The 21420-nt window shown below is 33.9% G+C and overlaps 1 protein-coding gene and 1 long non-coding RNA gene across 9 annotated transcripts in view; one reads left to right on the top strand and one right to left on the bottom strand.

Annotated features, from left to right (window-relative positions):
* MLIP (muscular LMNA interacting protein) overlaps positions 1–21420 on the bottom strand; it is a 391579-nt gene that overhangs the window by 250773 nt on the left and 119386 nt on the right. For all 8 annotated transcript variants that reach the window (XM_051997169.1, XM_051997172.1, XM_051997175.1 and 5 more), the window contains exon 2: positions 844–990. In XM_051997169.1, coding sequence (XP_051853129.1) covers positions 844–990 — 147 coding nt within the window. The remainder of the gene's footprint in view (positions 1–843; positions 991–21420) is intronic.
* LOC127561870 (uncharacterized) lies at positions 7060–9091 on the top strand. Its single transcript, XR_007953557.1, has 2 exons — positions 7060–7657; positions 8862–9091. It is a non-coding gene; the product is annotated as an uncharacterized LOC127561870 (long non-coding RNA).

Below are 21420 nucleotides of genomic sequence, written 5' to 3'. Positions count from 1 at the left end.
CTCCAATAATTTAAGGGCTATCTTTATGAGGCAGAGGTCTTATAAATGTCTGTGGTTCAATAAAAAATAATATTTAATATCTATATAAAACCTATGCAGTGCCAGATACTGTACTAAGCACTTTGCAAATATTAAGTCATTTAATCCTTACAACCTCTCTGAGAGATAGGTGCTATTTTTTTCCCTCATTTAATAATTAGAAAAGGGATGTAGACAACAGTTAAGTGATTTTATCAGGATCACAGAACAATTAAGTATGTGAGGCCAGATTTGAACTTAGGTCTGACTCCCCAGTGCACTGTCCTACCTGGCTGCCCAATGTTGGACAAGAAAATAGGCAATATGAGATCATATGATCTTGACTAAATCAAATAACCTCTTTAAGTATTTATTTCCTCAACTATAAAATAAGAACATTAAATTAGGTGACCTCCAAACTCTTTTCTAGCTTTTAATCTAGGGGCATCTACAGTAAAATTCTCAAAATGAATTATTAAAACTAAATAATTTTAATTCCTTTTAAATTTTTACGAAAAAAAATTATAAAAAAAGTTTTGAGGGCTTAAAATGTAAAGAACATATGAGCTACGACAAGAAATCACAGCAAATGATGGTTTATTACAAATGAGAATTCCTTGAATGACAACAGAAAAATTTGTAATCACATGCACTCTTCTTACAAATCATACAACCATCACTTTTGGCCCCAGAACTCAAAACGTTTAAGGAAAAAAATGAAAGGGAAAGAGATAATCACTGAAAAAACTTTTTTACAATTGAATTCATTTTCATGCAAATTTTGAGAATTTCAATGTAAGTATGAACATAGACTACACTACTTACTGTTCCTGGGCCCTTATCTCTTGGTTCTTCACCAATTTTAACAAGGCATTTAGAGGCATCAGAAACTTGAGACTGAGTGGGCAGTCTTCGTATGGTTGGGACAAATGTGAAAATCAATGGTTTGGTTTCAGAATTTCCAGAAAAGACCTAAAGATATATAAGAAATAAGACTTTTAGCCTTATTAAAAAGATAGTCTATCCTTTATTCTCCTTAAAGCATGATGAATAGCCAACAGGAACTTCAGTTAGCACTAAAATGTTCATTTAAAATGTGTTAGGCCAGATATTAATGAGAGAGACAAAGAGAGAGACTGAGGAGAGGGTGAGAGAGAAAAAGAGAGAGACAGAGACAGAGACAGAGACAGAGAGAAAAAATTGATTGTTTAGTATTTACCAGGGACTTAGGGGAATTCTGAGGATGCAAACAGAAGCAAATGGGATTGAATATTTTCAACATTTAACATACATGAGAATGTATTAACATTCTCATAGGAATAAAATAAATGAAGGAAAGCTAGATAATGGTGAATGGTTCAAGTGCAGGAACAAGAACACTGATGAAGAGATCAAGAAATATTGAGAATGAGCAGGGGAGCTGGGAGTGAAATGAGCATGGCCTGGTCACCACCTCATGATGTCATAGGAAAATGCTTAATTAGAAGCAAAGTTTTTTTTTTTTTCAAAGATATTTAGGCCTGTTGCAATGACTATGACATAGGCAAACTTTGTCCTATGCCCCACATTCCTTTTTCTAGTTTGAATGCAACTATATTCTAATTTATAATGGGGGAGAGGGGATATTGGTGTTTTTGTTGTTGTTGCTGCTGTCATTTTGGATTAGTTTTTTTTTTTTCTAGGGGGCAGGGGAGAAGTAGAATCCATTGTGGGCCAACTTCAACTAGGTCCATGTAAATATTTACACCTATGAAAATTACAAATGTTATATATCAGGGTTTGGTTTATTGTTTTGTTGATTGTCTAAACTTAAGAAAGTAATGAAAAAATATTGAAATTTAGTGTAAAGTTAAAATTATATTCTTTTTATGGCATCTGTGCCCTTTACTCTTTTCATATATCCATTACCCTACTTCAAGCCCTCATTACCTCTTACTTACAATATTAAAATTGCTTCTTAATTGATCACAATTTCTTTTTTTTTCTTTGTTAAAGCTTTTTATTTTTCAAAAACATATGCATGGACAATCCTTCAACATTAGCCCTTGCAAAACCTTGTGTTCCAATTTTCCTCCCCTTCCCCCATGCCCTCCCCTAGATGGCAAGCCGTAAATATTATGTTAAACATGATAGAAATATATGTTAAATCCAATATATGCATACATATTTATACAATTATCGTGCCACACAAGAAAAATCAAAAAATCAAATCAAATCAGTAAAGAGAGAGAGAGAGAGAGAGAGAGAGAGAGAGAGAGAGAGAGAGAGAGAGAGAGAAGCAAAATAAAATGTAAGCAAACAACAATAAAAGGAATGAAAATGCTATGTTGTGAACAATACTCAGTTCCCACAGGCCTCTCTCTGGATGTATATGGCTTTCTTCATCACTGAACAATTGGAACTGGTTTGAATCATCTCAATGTTGAAGAAAGCTATGTCCATCAGAATTGATCATCATATAATCTTGTTGTTGCTATGTGTAATGATCTACTGGTTCTATTCATTTCACTCAGCATCAGTTCATGTAAGTCTCCCCAGGTCCCTCTGAAATCATCCTGCTGGTTGTTTCTTACAGAATAATAATATCCCATAACATTCATATATTATAATTTATTCAGCCATTCTCCAGTTGATGGGCATCCATTCACTTTCCAGTTTCTTGCCACTAGAAAAAGGGTTGCCACAAACATTTTTGCACAGATCACATAATTTCTTTCTCTCTCTTCTCCTCTTTCTTTTCCTCTCCCTCTATCTTCCCTTTCTTTTCTTCCCTCTCTCCCTTTTTCAGTAGCTCAAAATTCCCAAAATCAAGAGATTTACCAGCCTCAGCTTTCACAATAGCAGGACTTATAGGCATGGTGCCATCAAACCCACTTTGGACCTTAGCTTCCTTATTTATAAAATGAGTAGTCATTTCTAAGATCACTTCCTGCTCTAATCTGGTTCAAATACTATTTTCTATATGAAATCTTTCACTAGTCCCCACAAAAAAAAGCTCATAAATTCCCCCTTATCTTTATGTATATTCCATGTGTATTTTTATATTAACATGTGGCTTCCCTGTTTAGAACTTAAATGATTCTATGACCCTATGAGATCATTCCTCTCTCTAAATCATACTCCACATAGCTTCCAAAGTGATAGACCTAAAGCACTGATCTGACCATGTCACACCTCTGCTCATTAAACTGCAATGTAATAATTAGCACTTCTTTTATAATTTAATTTTATTTTTAATTAAAAATATTTTTTCTCTCTCTCATCATCCCATATTAGAAAACAAAACAAAACAAAAACAAAAGTCTTGTCATAAAATTTCCCATCACTTCTAAGATCAAACTATTCAGTTTGGCATTTAAAATCCACCACAACCAGTTATCAATCTTTGTCAATAATCATGTACTCTATGTTCTAGCCAAAGTGGCTTTCTTGTTGTTCCTCCCATACAACATCTATCTCCCATCTCTGTACTCATGCCTACAAAATATTCCCTCTTTAGCTCCATCTCTTAGAATCACTAGCTTCCTTCAAAGTTCATATCTAAGATTTTTGTAGTGGCTAGAAACTGGAAAATGAATAGATGCCCATCAATTGGAGAATGGCTGGGTAAATTGTGGTATATGAATGTTATGGAATATTATTGTTCTGTAAGAAATGACCAGCAGGATGAATACAGAGAGGACTGGCAAGACTTACATGAACTGATGCTAAGTGAAATGAGCAGAACCAGGAGATCATTATACACTTCGACAACGATATTGTATGAGGACATACTTTGATGGAAGTGGATTTCTTTGACAAAGAGACCTAACTGAGTTTCAATTGATAAATGACGGACAGAAGCAGCTACACCCAAAGAAAGAACACTGGGAAACGAATGTGAACTATCTGCATTTTTGTTTTTCTTCCCGGGTTATTTATACCTTCTGAATCCAATTCTCCCTGTGCAACAAGAGAACTGTTCGGTTCTGCAAACATATATTGTATCTAGGATAAACTGCAACATATCCAACATATATAGGACTGCTTGCCATCTAGGGGAGGGGGTGGAAGGAGGGAGGGGAAAAATCGGAACAGAAATCAGTGCAAGGGATAATGTTGTAAAAAAAATTACCCTGGCATGAAAAAAAAAAAGAATTCTACAGAAAGCCATATTCATCATGAAACAAACAGGGGATGGAATAGATAGACCACTAAGAGTCAGAAAAACCTGAATTCCAATCTGGCCTGATACTTTTCAGCTATATGACACTGTCACAACAAGTTTTCTCAATTGTAAAATGAGATATAATAAAGTACCCACCTTCCAGGTTTGTTGTGAAGATCAAGTCGGATTATATATATATATATATATATATATATATATACACACATATATATATATGACACAGAGAGTCAGAGACAGAAACAGAGACAAAAACAGACAGTTTCCTCTCATAAAATGTCAACCTCTAGTCAGCAGGAATTGCTTCATTTATATTTTTTCCTGTATCTGGCACACAGTAGGTACTTGAAGTTTATTGTCTTCTTAATTAATTGAAGTAAATACAAGATCTAAAAAATAATAATAAATGTCAAAAATTGAGAAGAAGAGGGGAGTCTAAGGAATAGCACTAAAAATGGAGGAATGCCATGAGATAAATTTCACTTAAATTGAACCTTGAAAAGAACCAGGAATTTCAGGGTGGTAAAATTGAGGAGTGAAAGCATTTTCTATTTGGGGATGATAATCTACACAATAATCTAGAGAAAGGAGATAGAATGTCTTCTGGTAAGAGAAACAGCATGGACTAATGTGGCTGGAATATGAGTGTTTTAGAGAAAGAGGATATCAGTATAGAAAAAAAAAGTTGGAGCTAGATTATTAATGACTCTAAGAGTCTCAAAAAATAGTTTGCATTGGATCTTAAAGGCAATAAACAGACATTGAACCTTCTTGAATAAGGAAATGACATGACCAGGCTAGGTAAGTCAGTGAAGAATGGATTGGAAAGAAAAGAGAATGGAATAATAGAAAAAGCAAGAAAGGAATGGATGCAAATGATGCTATGAAGTACCCAGGTAAAAATATCTATTTGGAAAGGTGTCTATTTTTTCTGATTGGAAAGATGAATATTTATATTTACAAGTTATCTACATTGAAATGATAACTAAACTGATGAAAGGGAGGTAGGGAACATACATTTGTATGGTGTTTACTATGTGCCAGACACTGTGCTAAGTGCTTCTTTCTGTTTTTACAAATATTATCCAACTTGATCCTCACAACAAACCTGGAAGGTGGATGCTGTTATTATATGCCATTTTACAGTTGAAGGAACTTATTGTGGCAGTGTCACACAGCTAATTAGTGTCAGGCCAGATTGAAATTCAGGTCTTTCTGACTCTCAATGGTCTATCCATTCCATTCCATGGCTGTTTCATGATTTCTTACCAAAAGGAAACAGAAAGCTATGGATAGAGTTATCCATAAAATAGTCAAATGGCACAGTGCTGACCCTGGAATCAAAAAGACGCTTTTCTAAGTTCAAATGATCCTGGACAACTCCTGTTTGCTTCAATTTCCTCATCTGTCAAATGAACTGGAAAAGGAAATGGCAAATCACTCCAGTGTCCTTGCAAGATTGAGGTCACAAAGAATTGGATTAAACTGAAAGGATTCAACAACAACAATGGGAATGAGACAGGTAATGATTAAGCAAAGGCAACTTAACAAGATAGGGTCAAACAGGTAGGAAAAAACAAGGAGAGAGCAATAACACTAAAACCAGGGAGGAAAGAGCTCAGAAGGACACTACTCCCAGTGTAGGAACTTGTCCCACCAACTGAGATTGGCAATTCCTCCAAAACTAGGAGTCTTGAAGAGTTTCCTAGGGCCCATGATCATAGAACTGGTAGAATCAAATTCAAATTAAGGTCACTCTTACTCCAAGGGCAGTACAAAACCCAATCTTCAGTACATGCTTCTTGCCCCTCTGTCATATTCCTCCATCTTTATTGTTGTTCAATTCTTTCAATCATGTCTGACTCTTTGGGATTCCATTTGAGATTTTCTTGGCAACACTGGACTATCTCCTTCTACAGCTCATTTTATAAATGAGGAAACTAAGGTAAACAGCGTTAATTGACTTGCCCAAATCATACTGCTGGTAAATATTTCAGGCCATATATGAATTTAGGAACAGAAAACTTCCTCATTTCAGCCACAGCATTCTAAGTACAGCACAAATTCTGATTAAAAACAAATCCAAAATAAATTGTGATTTAGAATAGCAGTGATGAGAAAATGCAGAGAAATGAAAATTTTCTTCTTGGGGTATTGTTTTAAAAAAAAATACCCAAAATCTCATCAGGAGCAAAGTTTCTTCTATAAATGCATAAACACAGACAGAAAAGACATTAAAATAGAAGTCAATACTTCCTGTCACTTTTAAGGCGCCAGTACCATCTCAGAATACTATATCCTTTTTCATTCTATTTTCCTTGCATTCTCTTCTCTTCCAAAGCGTGAGATGTATATTTGCACAGAATTTCCATCTGAGTGGGATTTAGAACTTCTCTGGCCACTGTGTAGAATTCCAATGAGAGGGTCACATGTTAACAACTAGGTTTTCAAACCTCTTATGGGGAAAGAAAAGATATTTGCTGTTCTTTTACACAAAGCAGCCAAGTTCCATGGTCCCAGAGAGATGAATTGCTATGGTGATGGCAAATTATTTTTTTCCACAAAGCAGAAATAGCCGCACTTTAATAGCTTTACATTTGTTAAATGCCAATTAACACTTCCAGTTGTCAAAGCTGCCTGAACCTCCAGTTCTCTGCCTGTGTTTGAACCACTTTGTGTGTCAAAATGAGAACCAAAAAAACCTTATTAGACAATACTATCTCTCTTTCTACAAGTAGAGCTTATGATATATTTCCTTAGGTTTTCGTTGATTTGGTTTGAAAGTCTTACAAGGTCAGACCCTGCACCTTTTGCCTGGGAAAATAACTGGACAGACTTATAAATCATCTGAAAAGTTTTTTTTTTTGTTTTCCCCCCTGACATTGCATTGAAATGCTTCTCAGCTCTGCTTTATCCTTTTCTGTAAGGCTCACTTTCATCTCTCACCCTAAAATTCCTCTTCCTTCCTAACATGACACCAAGCAGCTAAATGTTACCTCCTCCATGACACCAAACACTTTCAGACAGGATCTTACCCTCCCCTTAAATGAAGACATTACAGGCTTTAGCTGTTACCCCCCACTAAGGGCACCTCAGAGGACAGATTCTTTGATTTCCCCCAGTTAACAAATGGTCTATATTTACCAGCTCACCCTTGCTGAGGATGCCAGCTATCATTTCCTTTTGGTATCCAGTCAAATTAACCTGCTGTTGCATCAGTCTCACAGTAACCTGACAGCAACAAGAGATGGTCACATAGTGCAATGTAAAACATTTAGGAAAGTCTGCCTTTTACCTGGGCTTTGGTCTTTGTGCTCCCTGCTAGGCTGCCCTGGTGCACTTGGAAGTCATTGTTCCCGTTTTCACTCAGAAGCCACTGCTTTGGAAGCATCACATAAGGCAGTGAGCAAACCAATGACTGAGGTGGGAAGGAAGCCTTTCACAAAAACAACCCAAAAAAAATTCTAAAAAGAGGTAAGTGGAATAGTGCCCTCCTTGCTAGCTAACACTTTGTCAGTTCTCAATTGTAGTTTCAGAGAGAGGCATATATATATATATATGTATATATATATATATATATATATATACATATATATATATATAGAGAGAGAGAGAGAGAGAGAGAGACATAAATATATGTGTGTGTGTGTGTGTGTGTGTGTGTGTGTGTGTGTGTGTGTGTAGAAAGAGAAAGAGAGAAAGAAAAAGAGGGAGAGAAAGGGAAAGAGAGAAAGAGAGAGGAGAGAGTATGGCCTACTATGAAGCCCCCATATGCTAAAAATGGGTCATTAGGAATAAAAATATACCTTTCTCCTCTTACATAGGTTTTTTAAAATACAGCAGTGCCTTAAATGAATGGATATGCTATGAAAATAAGAGCTATATAAGATTGGAGAGAAAAGAATATTATTTTGGCAACTGCTTGGCATCTCATCACAAAAATAAGTTGGTAACATTCAAAATGAGCAATTAGGGTAAGAGACAAGAAAACATAGGCAAGGATTGGTTTGTATTTGAACAAAGAGACAAATAATATGCAGTGATGGGTTAAAAAAGAAACCAATGAAATATAGTATCTGTCCTATGCATCTAAATAGCAGACAGCAACATATGAGCATCTGGATTCCCTGAAGTATTTCACCACTTAACAAAAATAGCATGAAAAAAGAGCATGAAATCAATTTTTCTAACCCGCCTCCACACTTTCCCCACCCTGCCAAGTCATCCTTCATAACACTTACTAAACTAATTATCCTCGTGCACAAACTCGGTCTGCTCAAAGATCTTCAGTGGCTCCCAACTTCCAGCTGAACAAAGTTCATACACCTTTGGCTGGCATTCAAGGACATTCCAAAGTTGGAGTCATCCTATTTTGCCAGGCTTAGTTCATATTATTGCTTTCAACACTATACTTTCCACTCTCCTGGCTGGAATATTTTTTCCCAAAAATATACCTTGTGTTTTTCCACCTCTGTGCTTTAGCTCATACTGTTCCTTGTGCCTAGAATATCCTCCTACTCCCTCTTCTCATCTGTTGAGTTCATATGTGTTCTTAAAAGCCCAACATAAATAATAGCTTGCTTTAATGTAGAGATGTAAAGTTGATAAAGCACTTTATTCACATTTGATATGCACAAAAAGCTTGATGCTTGATGTTAAAATTATGTTAATTTTACAGGTAAGGAAGCTGAGATTGAGAGATGTTAAAAGTCACTAAATTAATCAATGGGTGAATCAGGAATCAAATTCATCTTCCCAACTTCAAGTTCAAGACTCTAGTCTCTCCCTAGCTGCTTCCAAATGTTGTCTCTTTCATGTCGTTCCCTTTCAATTTGCCCTCTTGTTTTTTGTGTACTTGATGTTTCCATGTTCTCTTATCCATTAAAATGTATACTCCCTAAAAGCAAAGATTGTGCTTCGGTTTGATTTGATTTGATTTTTTGTTTTTCTTTGTATTCTTGCTTATTGATCATCTGTAGTCTTTCTGTGATTCTTCCTCCTTCATTCAGTAACAAACTTCCCCATTTTAGTTTCAAAACTAACTTTGTCTCTAAAGACAGCATCAAAGCAGTAGAAAATGCTTTAGATTTGGTTGAAAGATTTACATTCAGGGGCATGTTGGAATATTAGTTCCTGTTAGATACCCATAAATCAATTGTTAAATATTCAGTGTGAGCATTTATACTTCAGAGATCATCAAAAACCATAAATCAGGACTTGATTCATTATTTTGTTGATTTTATAAAGTAAAGAAAATATTGATAATGTATATTAAACTGTCATGGATACACTTTTTCTCTAGGATTAGGTTTCCTTATCTCTAAAAGGAAGGGTTTGGCTTACATAATCTTTAAATTGTCTTCCAGCCTATTCTTTTAATCTTGCCATAGATATGGTAACTCTTATCATGTCTCCAAACTCAATATTAGAATTCCTTTCTAAGCTAGAAGTTATATGAGGATTTCCTTCCCTAGTCAAGATCCCCAACTGATATTACTTTGAATTCATTTGAAGTTATTTTGTTTTTATTTGATTGAATGTAAATTCTTTAAAGTCATGATCTATTTTGGTTTTGTATATATCTGAAGGGCCTAGAGTAGTGATCTGCATAGATAAATACTCCATAAACACTTCAATAAAGTTCTACTCCAGGACTGCAAAAAAACAGTAAATGTCCTGACTGAAGATAAATAAAACTTCACAAATTCAATTGATTGGAGCAGTCAGCTTCCAGTATTTCTATTTTCTAAGTATTGATTTTCTTCAACTCTGTGAGAGCCATATTTGTACTTTGTCAACAAAGGATGCTTTGCCCCAAGGGCAAAATATGCACTAAGAAATACAGAGGAGAATAATAAAGTTCAAATACGGGGACATAGACTTGCTGTCTCCTGAAGGTGCATAGTATACTCAGAATTCTGCATTAATTGCTTCTATTCCTTTCCCTTAAGCAAAACAAATTAGACCTTTGTGGGGCATGGAAGTATCATGAGTACAAGAATGGCACAAAATGTTCCTGAAGTATTGGGGGAAAGTTAATTACTGTAGATTTTGATCATATTGATGTACAATCTCCACGTAAGATGATTCGGTTCAAAAATGAAAGACAGCTGTGTCAAGAGGATCCACACCATCTTGGAATCAGAAAGACTTGGGTTCAACCCTCCTTAAAATGCATACTATTTGTATGATAGTGGATAATTCACTCAGCCTCCTCTAAGTGTCTCAGAGAACATTCTGAGATAAATGTTATCTCACACTCATGCAATCAGAGTTATCAAACATACATGCATACATACATGCATACTGCACAAACATGTGTGTGTATATATATATAAATATATACTCAGGAGTATATGTGATTGACTACATGGAGTGTCAAGTCGTCTTGTGTATGTGTATATATATTGTGTTATATATATAAATATACATGTATAAACATATATACATATAAATACATATACACATATAGCAGCATGGAGTAGTAGATAAAGAGTCGACTCTCAGTTAAAAAGACCTGAATTTTGACACATGCTATCTGGATAACCCTGGGCAATTAAACAAATCACTTAACTTCTAAAGCATCTAGGCAATATTCAAAAACTATACATAGTATAGTTTACTATACTATACTATAGCTATAATATTGCTATAGTATAACAATTTTCAAAAATTATATGTAATATAGTCTCAACCTCTATTGGTAAAGGAAATTTTCTCACCAAAGAGCCTTATATTAATGAAATCAGATATCAATTCTTCATACATACTGTCACTATTTGATAAAATATTATTATATGTAATATTCACTATATATGAGAATATATATGTGTATGTTTACACATGTACACATATTAACTATATACTTATATCTGCATGCAAAGTAAATTGTTTGTAAATATATATATATATATTTGTGCATTGTGTATATACATGTATGTGTGTATGTTTAGTAAAAGTCTAAAATCACAGAAGAGAATAACTTAGAAATCATGCAATCCAAGTTTCTCATTTTACAGATGAGGAAATTGAGGCCCATCACCTCTAAATTCAGTGCACTGAATCATAAGTAAAATATAAGAATAGGTAATACTAACAATTTTTCAAAACTACTTTTTTCTCTAAGTTTTATGTATATTAGAATAATGTATAGATGATTATTTTAAGTTCTATCCTACACTTCTGAATGGATCAAAAGTATTTTAGAGTTTCTACTTCTAATTAGAGTTTTCTACTTCTATTCTTTCCCAAGCTTCTTATTACTGTCTTTCCAAACTCCCTAAAGCCTGATCAAATTTGAAAGATAAAACATTCAGGTTATTTCTTTTTCTCTTCTCCCCCACCCTAACAATTCAATTAAACAAGCATTTTTTAAAATAATAATTCCCGACCTTCATTAAGCTTAAATTACACTAGGACAATACACAAGTAAACGAATAATGAGTATTATAAAAAATAATAAAAGATAATTTCAAGATGGAGAAAATGCCAAAAGATGGGAGGATCTGAAAAAAGCAGACAATATGTATAGTAAGTGAAACCTAAACTCTGCTTTGACTCAAACTGAGGTGTCCAGAAGATGGAGATGAGAAGAAGCTGCATTCCAGTCAGAGGTACATGAGCATCAGATGGAATGTTATTCCCTGGGAATGTTAGTAAGTTATTTTAAATCCTGTAAGTCAAACTACTGCTCCCAAACTGTGGCTACAGATATTTCCAGAGATTCTCAGAGTTCACTGGTTTGGTGAACTTGGTTTTGAACTTGATTTGAAGACTTGTGAAAAAAAAAAAAAACTAGAAGAATTTACTTATCTTTCTCATGCAACATAGGACGAGGTCTGTTGGGTAGGGTCAAATGGTGCATTTGATTTCCAAATACCTATGTCCCTGGCCTCTTCCCCAGGGACTATGGAAAACTGCTGTGGGAAAGCAGCAGTACTTGAAAATGATAGGAACAATTAACCCTAGCCCCACACTGATTCCCTTCTTGGTTAGGGAAGGAAAATAAAGGGAGAGAAGCCAATGTTGTTCACCCTTGGTTAATAAGCAAAAATAACCAGTGCTTATTTTGTTTAGTCCCTAAATGCATTATAGTCCCCCCATTGCATTATATGTATGCCTGTATGTTAATTAATTCAAAAAAAGAGAAGAGGACCATGTACGACCTGGCTATGTGTTTAAGGCCTCATAGGTAGACATTCAAAGAGATTCTTTGATCTTTAAAAGAGACAGGCAATATTATACCTGTTTCAGCATAAACTAAGGCACAGAATGGGAATAATGTAAAGATTCAGTTTGGATTTCCTGTGAAAAAGAGAGGTGTATTATAATTATCTTCCCTAAACAAAGACAATTTCCTCATAAGCAAAACAGTTTATAAGGATATAATTATGTGTGTGTATATATATATATATATACACATATATATGTGTGTGTGTATGTATATATATACATATATATCAGTAAAACTTAAACTCTTGAGGGAAATAGAGCCAATTTCCCATTGTTCAAGGGTTTTCTTGGTTACATGTTATATCCGTTAGGGAAGTGGGGCTTCCCTAAAACTAACGAAACTAGAAAACCAAAACATAAAACTCTTAAATGCCAAAAAAATAAATACTAAAAACCAAAGAATATATAGAAATTCAAAGGAAAATTGTTGAATTGATAAATAAGCTTAAAAAATAAATATATCATTAGCTAGTCTGACCTTTAAAAGGGGGAGAAGAAAACTAAGTTGTCAAAACATGGAAAGCAAAAATATTATATGCCAACAAAATAAACAATTTAAATGAAAAAGAGGAATATCTTAAAGGGTGATTGGTCCCTACAACAAAAAAACATAATACTAACATAAATAATATTGGAAGGGGGATAGGAAACACTGGAAAAGTAAATAAAATTCAGATTATAAAGTTTTTCAATTTGAGTCCTACATCAAACTCTAATTGATCTAATATAGTTCCAATAATCTTCAGTATCATGATAATATATTTCTTACTGCTTTCTTTTTCTGCATAGCAAATAATTGTTGTCATAGGCTGGACTGTAGAGATTATCACTGTGACTAAACAAATAGGCTATAATCATTAAGTACAATTACATTCCTCAGGAATAGGTTAAAAATACTATACAAGAGTTGAATTAGAGTGTTCGTTTGGAGATAGAAAGATGTAAGTTCAAATTCTGCCTCTCAAACTCATTAGCTCTGTAATCTTGGTTTACAATAAGGCTTAATTTTCTCATTTCTAAAATGAGGATAACCTCATACTGTTGTTCTGAGGCTCTGTTGAGAAAAGATATATAAATCACTCTGTAAAACTTAAAACTCTATAAATATCAGTCTTTATTTTATGCCTAATCAATAATTATTTGGATTTCATTTAAAATTACTAGTGATAAATCGTAATCAAAGAGAATAATCAGAATGTTCAAGCTAGAAAGGATTTTTAGAAATAATCTAGTCTAAGTTTCACCTTTTTTTTTTTAGAAAGTATTTGGGTCATTTGCCATAGAAACAATTCAACTTTGGAATGAAATTTATAGCAGTAAGTCAAAATAAAGTCTGCTAGACTTTTATTCAGGGAAGCTAGGTGGACCACTGAATCAAATATTGAGCCTGTAATCAGAAAGACCAGAATTCAAATCCAAACTCAGGCAACTTACTAGGTTGTGTGAACCTAGACAAATCTCTTATCCACTGTCTACATAAAACTGGAAAAGGAAATGACAAATTGCTACAGTATCTTTACCAAGAAAACCCCATGAATATTTTGTCCATGGGATCATGAAGAATCAAAGATGACTCAACAATAAGAGGCTTTTATTAGAGAAGCAGGGGAGGCCCCCAATAAGAATGTTTAAGGGAAATTTGAATTTAGATTTCCTCTAATTAGTCTCACTTTTTCCCATGGGGAAAGAAGACAAGTACCTCAATTGTGTAGACAGTTCTTCACTTAAGACCCTTAGGCAATATTAAAAAATAAAAACTACTTCTATAATCTCTTATCTCTATAGTCACTAGGTTTTCTGGGGACAAAAACCCTTTTCCAAAAATTTGCAACAAATTTCATCTTACAAATCTTTCAGGCAATCAGGGCTAAAGTCAACCTAAATCAAAATCCTAACAAATCAGCTGTTACTGAAAAATATGTGACTCTAAAAAAATTTCTTGGAAGTAAAAGCTCTGATGCAAATGATTTAAGTAGAACCAGGAACATTAAACAAAACACACCACATACAGACAATGATTATGTAAATAGAAAGGGGGGAAAGAACTCTGTGTTATTATAATAATGAAGCTTAATTCCCTGGGCAGCTAGATAACTCTGTAGATAGATAGGACCCCAGGGTTAGAGTCAGAAAGACCCAAATTCAAATCCAATCTCAGGTTCTTATTATGTGACATTGAGCAAATTTTGTCTTAATCCATTGAAGAAGAAAATGACAAACTACTCCAGTATCTTTGACAAAAAAAAAAAAAAAAAAAAAATGCAGTCATGAAGAGTCAGACACTATTGAAAAAGACTACCAAACAATAACAAAAAGAAATCTCATGTGCCTCTGTTCTATTTATATAAAATCTCTGTTATAAAACAGTACTGATCCAAGTGAAGCTTGGATTTCATCTCAGCTCCATGCAGAAATTCTATATTGATTTCAGTCTTTTTTCAGTCATGTCTGACTCTTCATGACCTCTTTTGGAAATTTTTTGGCAAAAATGCTGGAGTGTTTTGCCATTTCCTTCACCGACTCATTTTATGAGGAACAAGGAAATTGAGGCAGAGTTAAATGACTTGCCCAGAGTCACAAACCTAGTAAGTGTCTGAGGCCCTATCTGAACTCAGTAGATGAGCCCATCACGGCGTTCTTCCTTGCTACCCAAAATATTTTCATCCAGTTATCTTATTTTATAAATAGGGATGTGGAAGCTCAGCAAAATTAAATGTCTTTTCTAAGATCACATAAATAAGAAGGAGCAGTTCCAGGGTTCAAACCCAGGAACTCTGAGTCAGTTTGTTAGCTTGTTTTTCTCTTCCCATTATATATTTGTCTTCAAAAAGCCAATGAGGAAAAAATATAAATATTTTATGTCCACTTTACAGGTAAAGAAAACAGGCACAGAGAAATGAAGTAATCTCCATCCAACTACTAAGTGTCAAAGGTTCTTAAAATTTGCAGAACAATATTTTTACATTAATCATCTAATTTTAACTCATAATAATTCTGTGACTCATATACTACAAATGTTATTAGTCTCATTTTACAGATAAAGAAACTCAAAAAGAGACTCAGAAAAGTTGAATGATTTTCCTATGGTCACATATCTTATTACTGTCATAAGTAGGATTCGAATTCTTAGTCTTCTATCTATTAGACCAATGAAAAACATGAAACAGGGGGTTACTCCATTTGTAGTTATCTCTATGGAATGATATTGTCTTCAGGAATATAATAGCATAAAAATCTAGCAACATTTCCCCCTGAGATTCTTCCTCCAATTGAACTCTTCTAGGAAATCACTGCAAAGAAGAAAACATAGAGTTGAGAGACCTATAGTAGGCCCTGAACAGTTTATGTAAGGTCAAACAAATCATCTCTATGAACCTCAGTTTCCTCATCTGAAAAAAAAAAAAGAGGGAGTTGAACTGGATGACCTTTAGTATCTCCTTTCAGTTCCAAAATCTAAAGCTCATCAAATCAACAAAAAGTCAGGTTCTTCAGATGTAGAATAAGAAAGAAAAACAAAGGCCAGACTGAAAAATCATGGAATTCTAGGGGGTTGATGGTATGGTAGAAAAGATAATAGATCTGAAGCCAGCTAATTCTATTTTGAACAGTGCCCTGAGTTTGATACAACACAATTGCCAGCACTCTCCACAGAACGATTTCCAATCCTAAAGTTCCTAACTTGACAATTACATAAAAGTACTACTAAGTAGTGTTATACATAGCAACAAAAGAAAAATGTTCATCTCATAGCAGCATGTTTGAAGTTTCCATAGGGAATACTTTTTATTGGTACCCCAAGTGAAACAGACAATTTCTGAGGAGTTGCTAGAAAATGTTGGGAAGCATACTAACTTTCTACTCTAAGAATTTGGGCCCAAATTCTATTTCTTTTACTTGTATTACCTTAATTGAATTATTTAACTTCTCTAGGCTAGTTCCTCATCTATAAGATAATGGAGTTATACTTCTATCTGATACCTTTTCTGATCCTGCTAGCAGGATGAATAACCTATCCCCACCAATATAACTTTATACTTATTTAGTATGTATAGTATATAATATGTACATTTATTTAGTATAGTACAGCCTTACAAAAGCCTATAAGTTGCTTGTCATTGTATCCCTAGAATTTAGCAAATAGTAAATACTTGATAAATGTTTAATGATTGATTAGATTAATTTTAAGTTCTTTTTAGCTCTAAATCTCTCCTCCTCTGAAACATGATAAATTATGTACCCTTTTTAAAGGGGCCATAAAATATGGCATACTAATAAAAGAGTGCAGAAGACAAAAATCCAAGCCTCACACTACCACTTATGAGCCATGTAAGCTAGGGAAGCCACTTTGCTATTTTGAGTTTACAATTGCTTCATCAACAAAAATAAGAATAATAATAAAGGCAATGCTAATAATAATAATAACTTACTTACCTCAGTAAGTCTTTGGAAAGAAAGTACTTTATAAAACTGTAAAGCATCCAGTGAATCTGAATTATCATTACAATTAATATAATCTTATTGTTACATCCTCCCAAGAGAGGAACAAAACAATTAAATAAATGAATTCTAATTAATAGGTTGAGTAAAAAAAGCAGAAGTCTACATTTCTCCTAGATCTAAGGAACACATTGCATGGAAATTCCTTCTACTGAGTAATATCAGCAATTCATCTGTAACTTATAGTCTAAGAGAGTTTTCTAGGACTATCACTTAATTTTGGAATAATGATGTTTCCAGTCCCGTGGCCTGAGCTATTATCCTGGGAAACAAGTTTTGTGGAGATACACCCTAGCAGCTGCTCCTACAGGTGCTATAGCCATAGCTACTAAGACTTAGGACATACAGTTCTTGCCACCAAGATCCTTGTCACTGGCAAATGGATCAAGATTAGAAACCAATATCATTTTACCAGCAGCACTGATATTAATGAAGAAGCATTAGAATGTGGTTTGCTACTCCACCTCAAGAACTATAGGATTTTTCCATCTGGCTTGCAGCTGATACCTTCTATAAATGCTGTCTCCCTAGTTACAATGTTATCCCAGTGCCTTACACATAATAAGTGTTTAATAAATGTTTTTATTTATTCATCCATTTACTGTATGTCATGGTTATCTAGTGTGTGTGAGGGTCAGAACTCAAATCCAATTCTACCTGATCCCAAAGCTACCCTACATCTCATTAACTCTCAGGAGGCTTAAGACCTATGCTTATATATAATATTTTTAGAGTAAAAGGCATCACAACAGTTAAAAGATCTTAGTCGTTTGAATCTGAACAAAGAGATCTTTTGGAAAGAGAAGCTTTCTTTTTAGAGTAATCTAAAAAATATTTGACATCTGTGTACATTAACTGAAAATGCTGGTAAGTTTAAAAAAAGTGATGGAACTACTAAAAATAATATTTAAGTGGTTATTGCTTTAGGTGTTTAGAAACTGTTAGGAAAAAAATGGCTACTACAATGGAAGGTCTATTTATTATTAACAAAACTATTTAACTATTTAAATTTAAGTTCTCTGGATCAAAACAGTTGTGGAGCAACACAACACCCTATATTTAGTAATATGGAAAGTTAGCATAATAATAAGATCTTGAATTTCAAAGACAATCCGATTTTAAAATGGTGATCCCAAATGTGAACAACTAAAAACTAGCCCAAAAAGCATCAAATTAAATTAAAGGACAATTTATCGTCATTTAAACAAAAATATTTTATGATTTCTAAGCTCAAATGTTACTTTAAATGTAGCAACTGCAAACATACATACTATACTTGTCTTAATCCATCAGTTACATTGTTATCTTCTCCTTATTTGTACTTCTACTGATATCAATCACAACCTGTCCTTGCCCACTGGTTCTAGAGGCAGTTGGGTGATATACTAGATCAAGTGCCAGCCTAGGACTCAGGAAGAAAGGTCTACATTCAAATCCAGGCTCAGCTATGATTATGAGCAGGTTACTGAATGTTCCGTGGATTTCAGTTTCATTATCCTTATATGAGATAATAATAATACCTATTTCACAAGTGATCGAATGAGACAATAATAGATGTAAGACATTCTGAGAATTTTACAGCCCTATATAAATGTTAGCTATTATTGTCCTTTTCAAATATTTTTAGCCCTCCTATAAGTCCTCAGTGAAGCTTTATGCAGCATATATGTATGTGTGTGTAAATGCATATGTAGGTATATATGTGTATGTGCATTACACATATGAATGTGTTACATCTTCTATATACACATGCATGTGTGTGTACATATTTCTGCCTGTATATACCTGTATGTGTGTATGTATATGTGATGTATATATGTGTGTGTATGTGCTTGAATGTTTTACTGGGATAGAGATAGATAGATAGATGATAGAAAGATATTGCAATATAACACTCAATCTGTTCATCTATTACTCCTCACTCTGTAATACATGTTTAGATGCTTTTTAAACTATATCCTATATGTAGGTCATTGCTTCAGTCTCCTGACATTTATGATAAAGCTTTCTTCCCCACTGAGGCAATTGGGATTAAGTGACTTGCCCAGGGTCACATAGGTAGGAATTGTTAAGTGCTGAGATGATGAAGCTTTTTAAGACAGCAACCTGATTCTAAGTAAAAAAGAACTGCATTCAAATTTTGCTTCAGAAACCTACTAGCTGTTGATCCTAGGCAAGTCATTAAAGCAGTATCTGCCTCCGTTTCCTTATTTATAAAATGGGGTAATAATAGTACCTAATTCATGTTGTGGTTGCATCAAATGAGAAAACATAAAATATTTTAGAAACATTAAAATGCTATATTGTTGTTGTTCAGTTGTGTCCAAATTTTTGTGACCCCTCATTGGAGTTTTCTTAGCAAAGATATAGGAGTGATTTGCCATTTCCTTCTCCAGCCCATTTTACACATAAAGAAACTTAAACCAACAAAATTAAGTGATTTGTTTTCAGTAACACAGATAATAAGTGAGACTAGATTGAACTCAGGAAGATGAGTCTTTTTAACTCTAAGCCCAGCACTCTATCTACCACCACCTATTTACCTCCAAATGCTATATAAATGCTTGCTATTATTATTTCATTAACTTTTGGAGTCTGTTCTGTGATTCGTAGTTATTTAGTGTCACTGGGAAAATATTAGAGTTTAAAAGATGTACTTTTATGCTAGAGTAGCTTAGAATCATTAAAAGTACTATCTATTTTCCCAAATGTAACTCAGATTAATCCATTTATCTAATGCCAGGACTAGCTCATCCTCTGGGTGCAATAACTGTCCAAGATAACATATAATGATAAATGAAACCAATGCACTGTCCGTGCAACTGCTTGTCATAATCTGGGCAATATGAATTCTTCAATTTAATTCAACAAACATTTATTAATCACCTATGGCTTACTATCTCTTTGGTAATATGTTCTAGAATTTTGAAAGAAATTGAAGCTGAATTTACAGGCTTATAGTGTAAGAATTCCATTCTCTTACCTCTTTTGAAAATAAAAATATTCATCCTTCTCTGGTTCTATGACATATTTTCTTTATTCCATTATCTTTCAAAAATTTCTGAGTGCCTCAGCATTCATATCCTTCAGTTCTTGAATAACTTTGAGATATAGTTTACTAAGACCTAGAAATATACACTCATCAAATTAAAACAGTAACCCTAAAAACAGAACATATTTAAATAACACTCTGAGGATTGGAACATAGTTCAAGTACATTATTTTATTTGAGCCTCACAGAAACCTGTAAATTGGTGGTGCTGTTTTCTCTACTTTTCAAAGGATAAACCGAGGTTCTGAGAGGTAAAGTGACTGTTCCAAGGTCATACAACTAGGGCTTTCTAACTCCAACTCCACCAATGGATTTGTATCATTTAAGTAGTTTGATACTCATCTCAATTATTTTCTTTCTATTGATTATTTTTGGCATTTCCTTTCTGATCCCAAATTCATTCTGGTTATTACAGAAAACAGAAACAAAATAAGAATCAAACAAGTTTGCATTCTTTCCCCTTGTAAATTATTACTATCCCTAAATGGTGTTATATCATTTTTTGATCTTCATTCTTTATCCAAAATAGCTTTTAAAAAAAATTGGTTTCACCATCATCAGCTTTGCCAGTCTTGACATTGTTATTCAACTGTCATGCAGTGCTTTTTACATTCATCCCATTACCTTTATTTGTTCCCACTTTCAACACATGTCAGTTAAAAATCCAAGTTTTGTCATTAAGTTCACAGCATTTGCTCATGGATCTCTTTAAATAACTCCCCTTTTTCTTCCTTGTGTGAATTATTTTTCTTCCTTGTTTTCAGAATTTCATTCTTAAGTACTTCCTATTCCTCCTGAGCTAACCTTCCCTAAAGAATTTCAATCTATGGGATCTTATTACTCCTTACTCTGAACATTTTAAAACTTACATTTCCAATAATGGAGGATCCATGTTAACATCCATATTTTTCTTCTCTGTAAAACAGTTTAAGATAGACTAGTCAATTCTATCATACCTAATGCAGCAGGTAGTACAATGGATAGAGTATTTGTCCTACAAGTTCAAATTCAGTTTCAAATATATAACTAGCTGTCTGAAACTGGAAAAGTCCCTTAACCTCTGTTTGCCTCAATTTCCTCAATTGTAAAATAGGGATAATAATAGGACTTACTTTTCAGAGTTGTTGTGAGTATCAGTTAAAATAATATTTTTATGTGTTTCATCAGAACATGGTTGCTAAAATATTCATTGTAAGAGATGTTTTTCTACTTTATGAGGAGAAAAAAAATTGTTGATGATATTTTTCCTAAATAAATGAACATGGGTATAAACAAGTAATAATAACAGTAATATTTATAAAAAGCCTGGTATACAGCAGGGGCTGTTCCCTTCCCTTCCCCACTATTTCTTGCCTTTTACCCTCTTCCTACACTCCAAAGTTCCTACATTATTATCCTCAGTAACCCCATCATTGCAATGAGGAATGCTCACTTGAGAAATGTTGGCAAATCAATT

The sequence above is a fragment of the Antechinus flavipes genome, chromosome 4, assembly GCF_016432865.1.
Source record: "Antechinus flavipes isolate AdamAnt ecotype Samford, QLD, Australia chromosome 4, AdamAnt_v2, whole genome shotgun sequence".
Lineage (NCBI taxonomy): Eukaryota > Metazoa > Chordata > Mammalia > Dasyuromorphia > Dasyuridae > Antechinus > Antechinus flavipes.
Note: the sequence above shows the minus strand (reverse complement) of the source record. Positions and strands in the feature narration are given on the sequence as shown.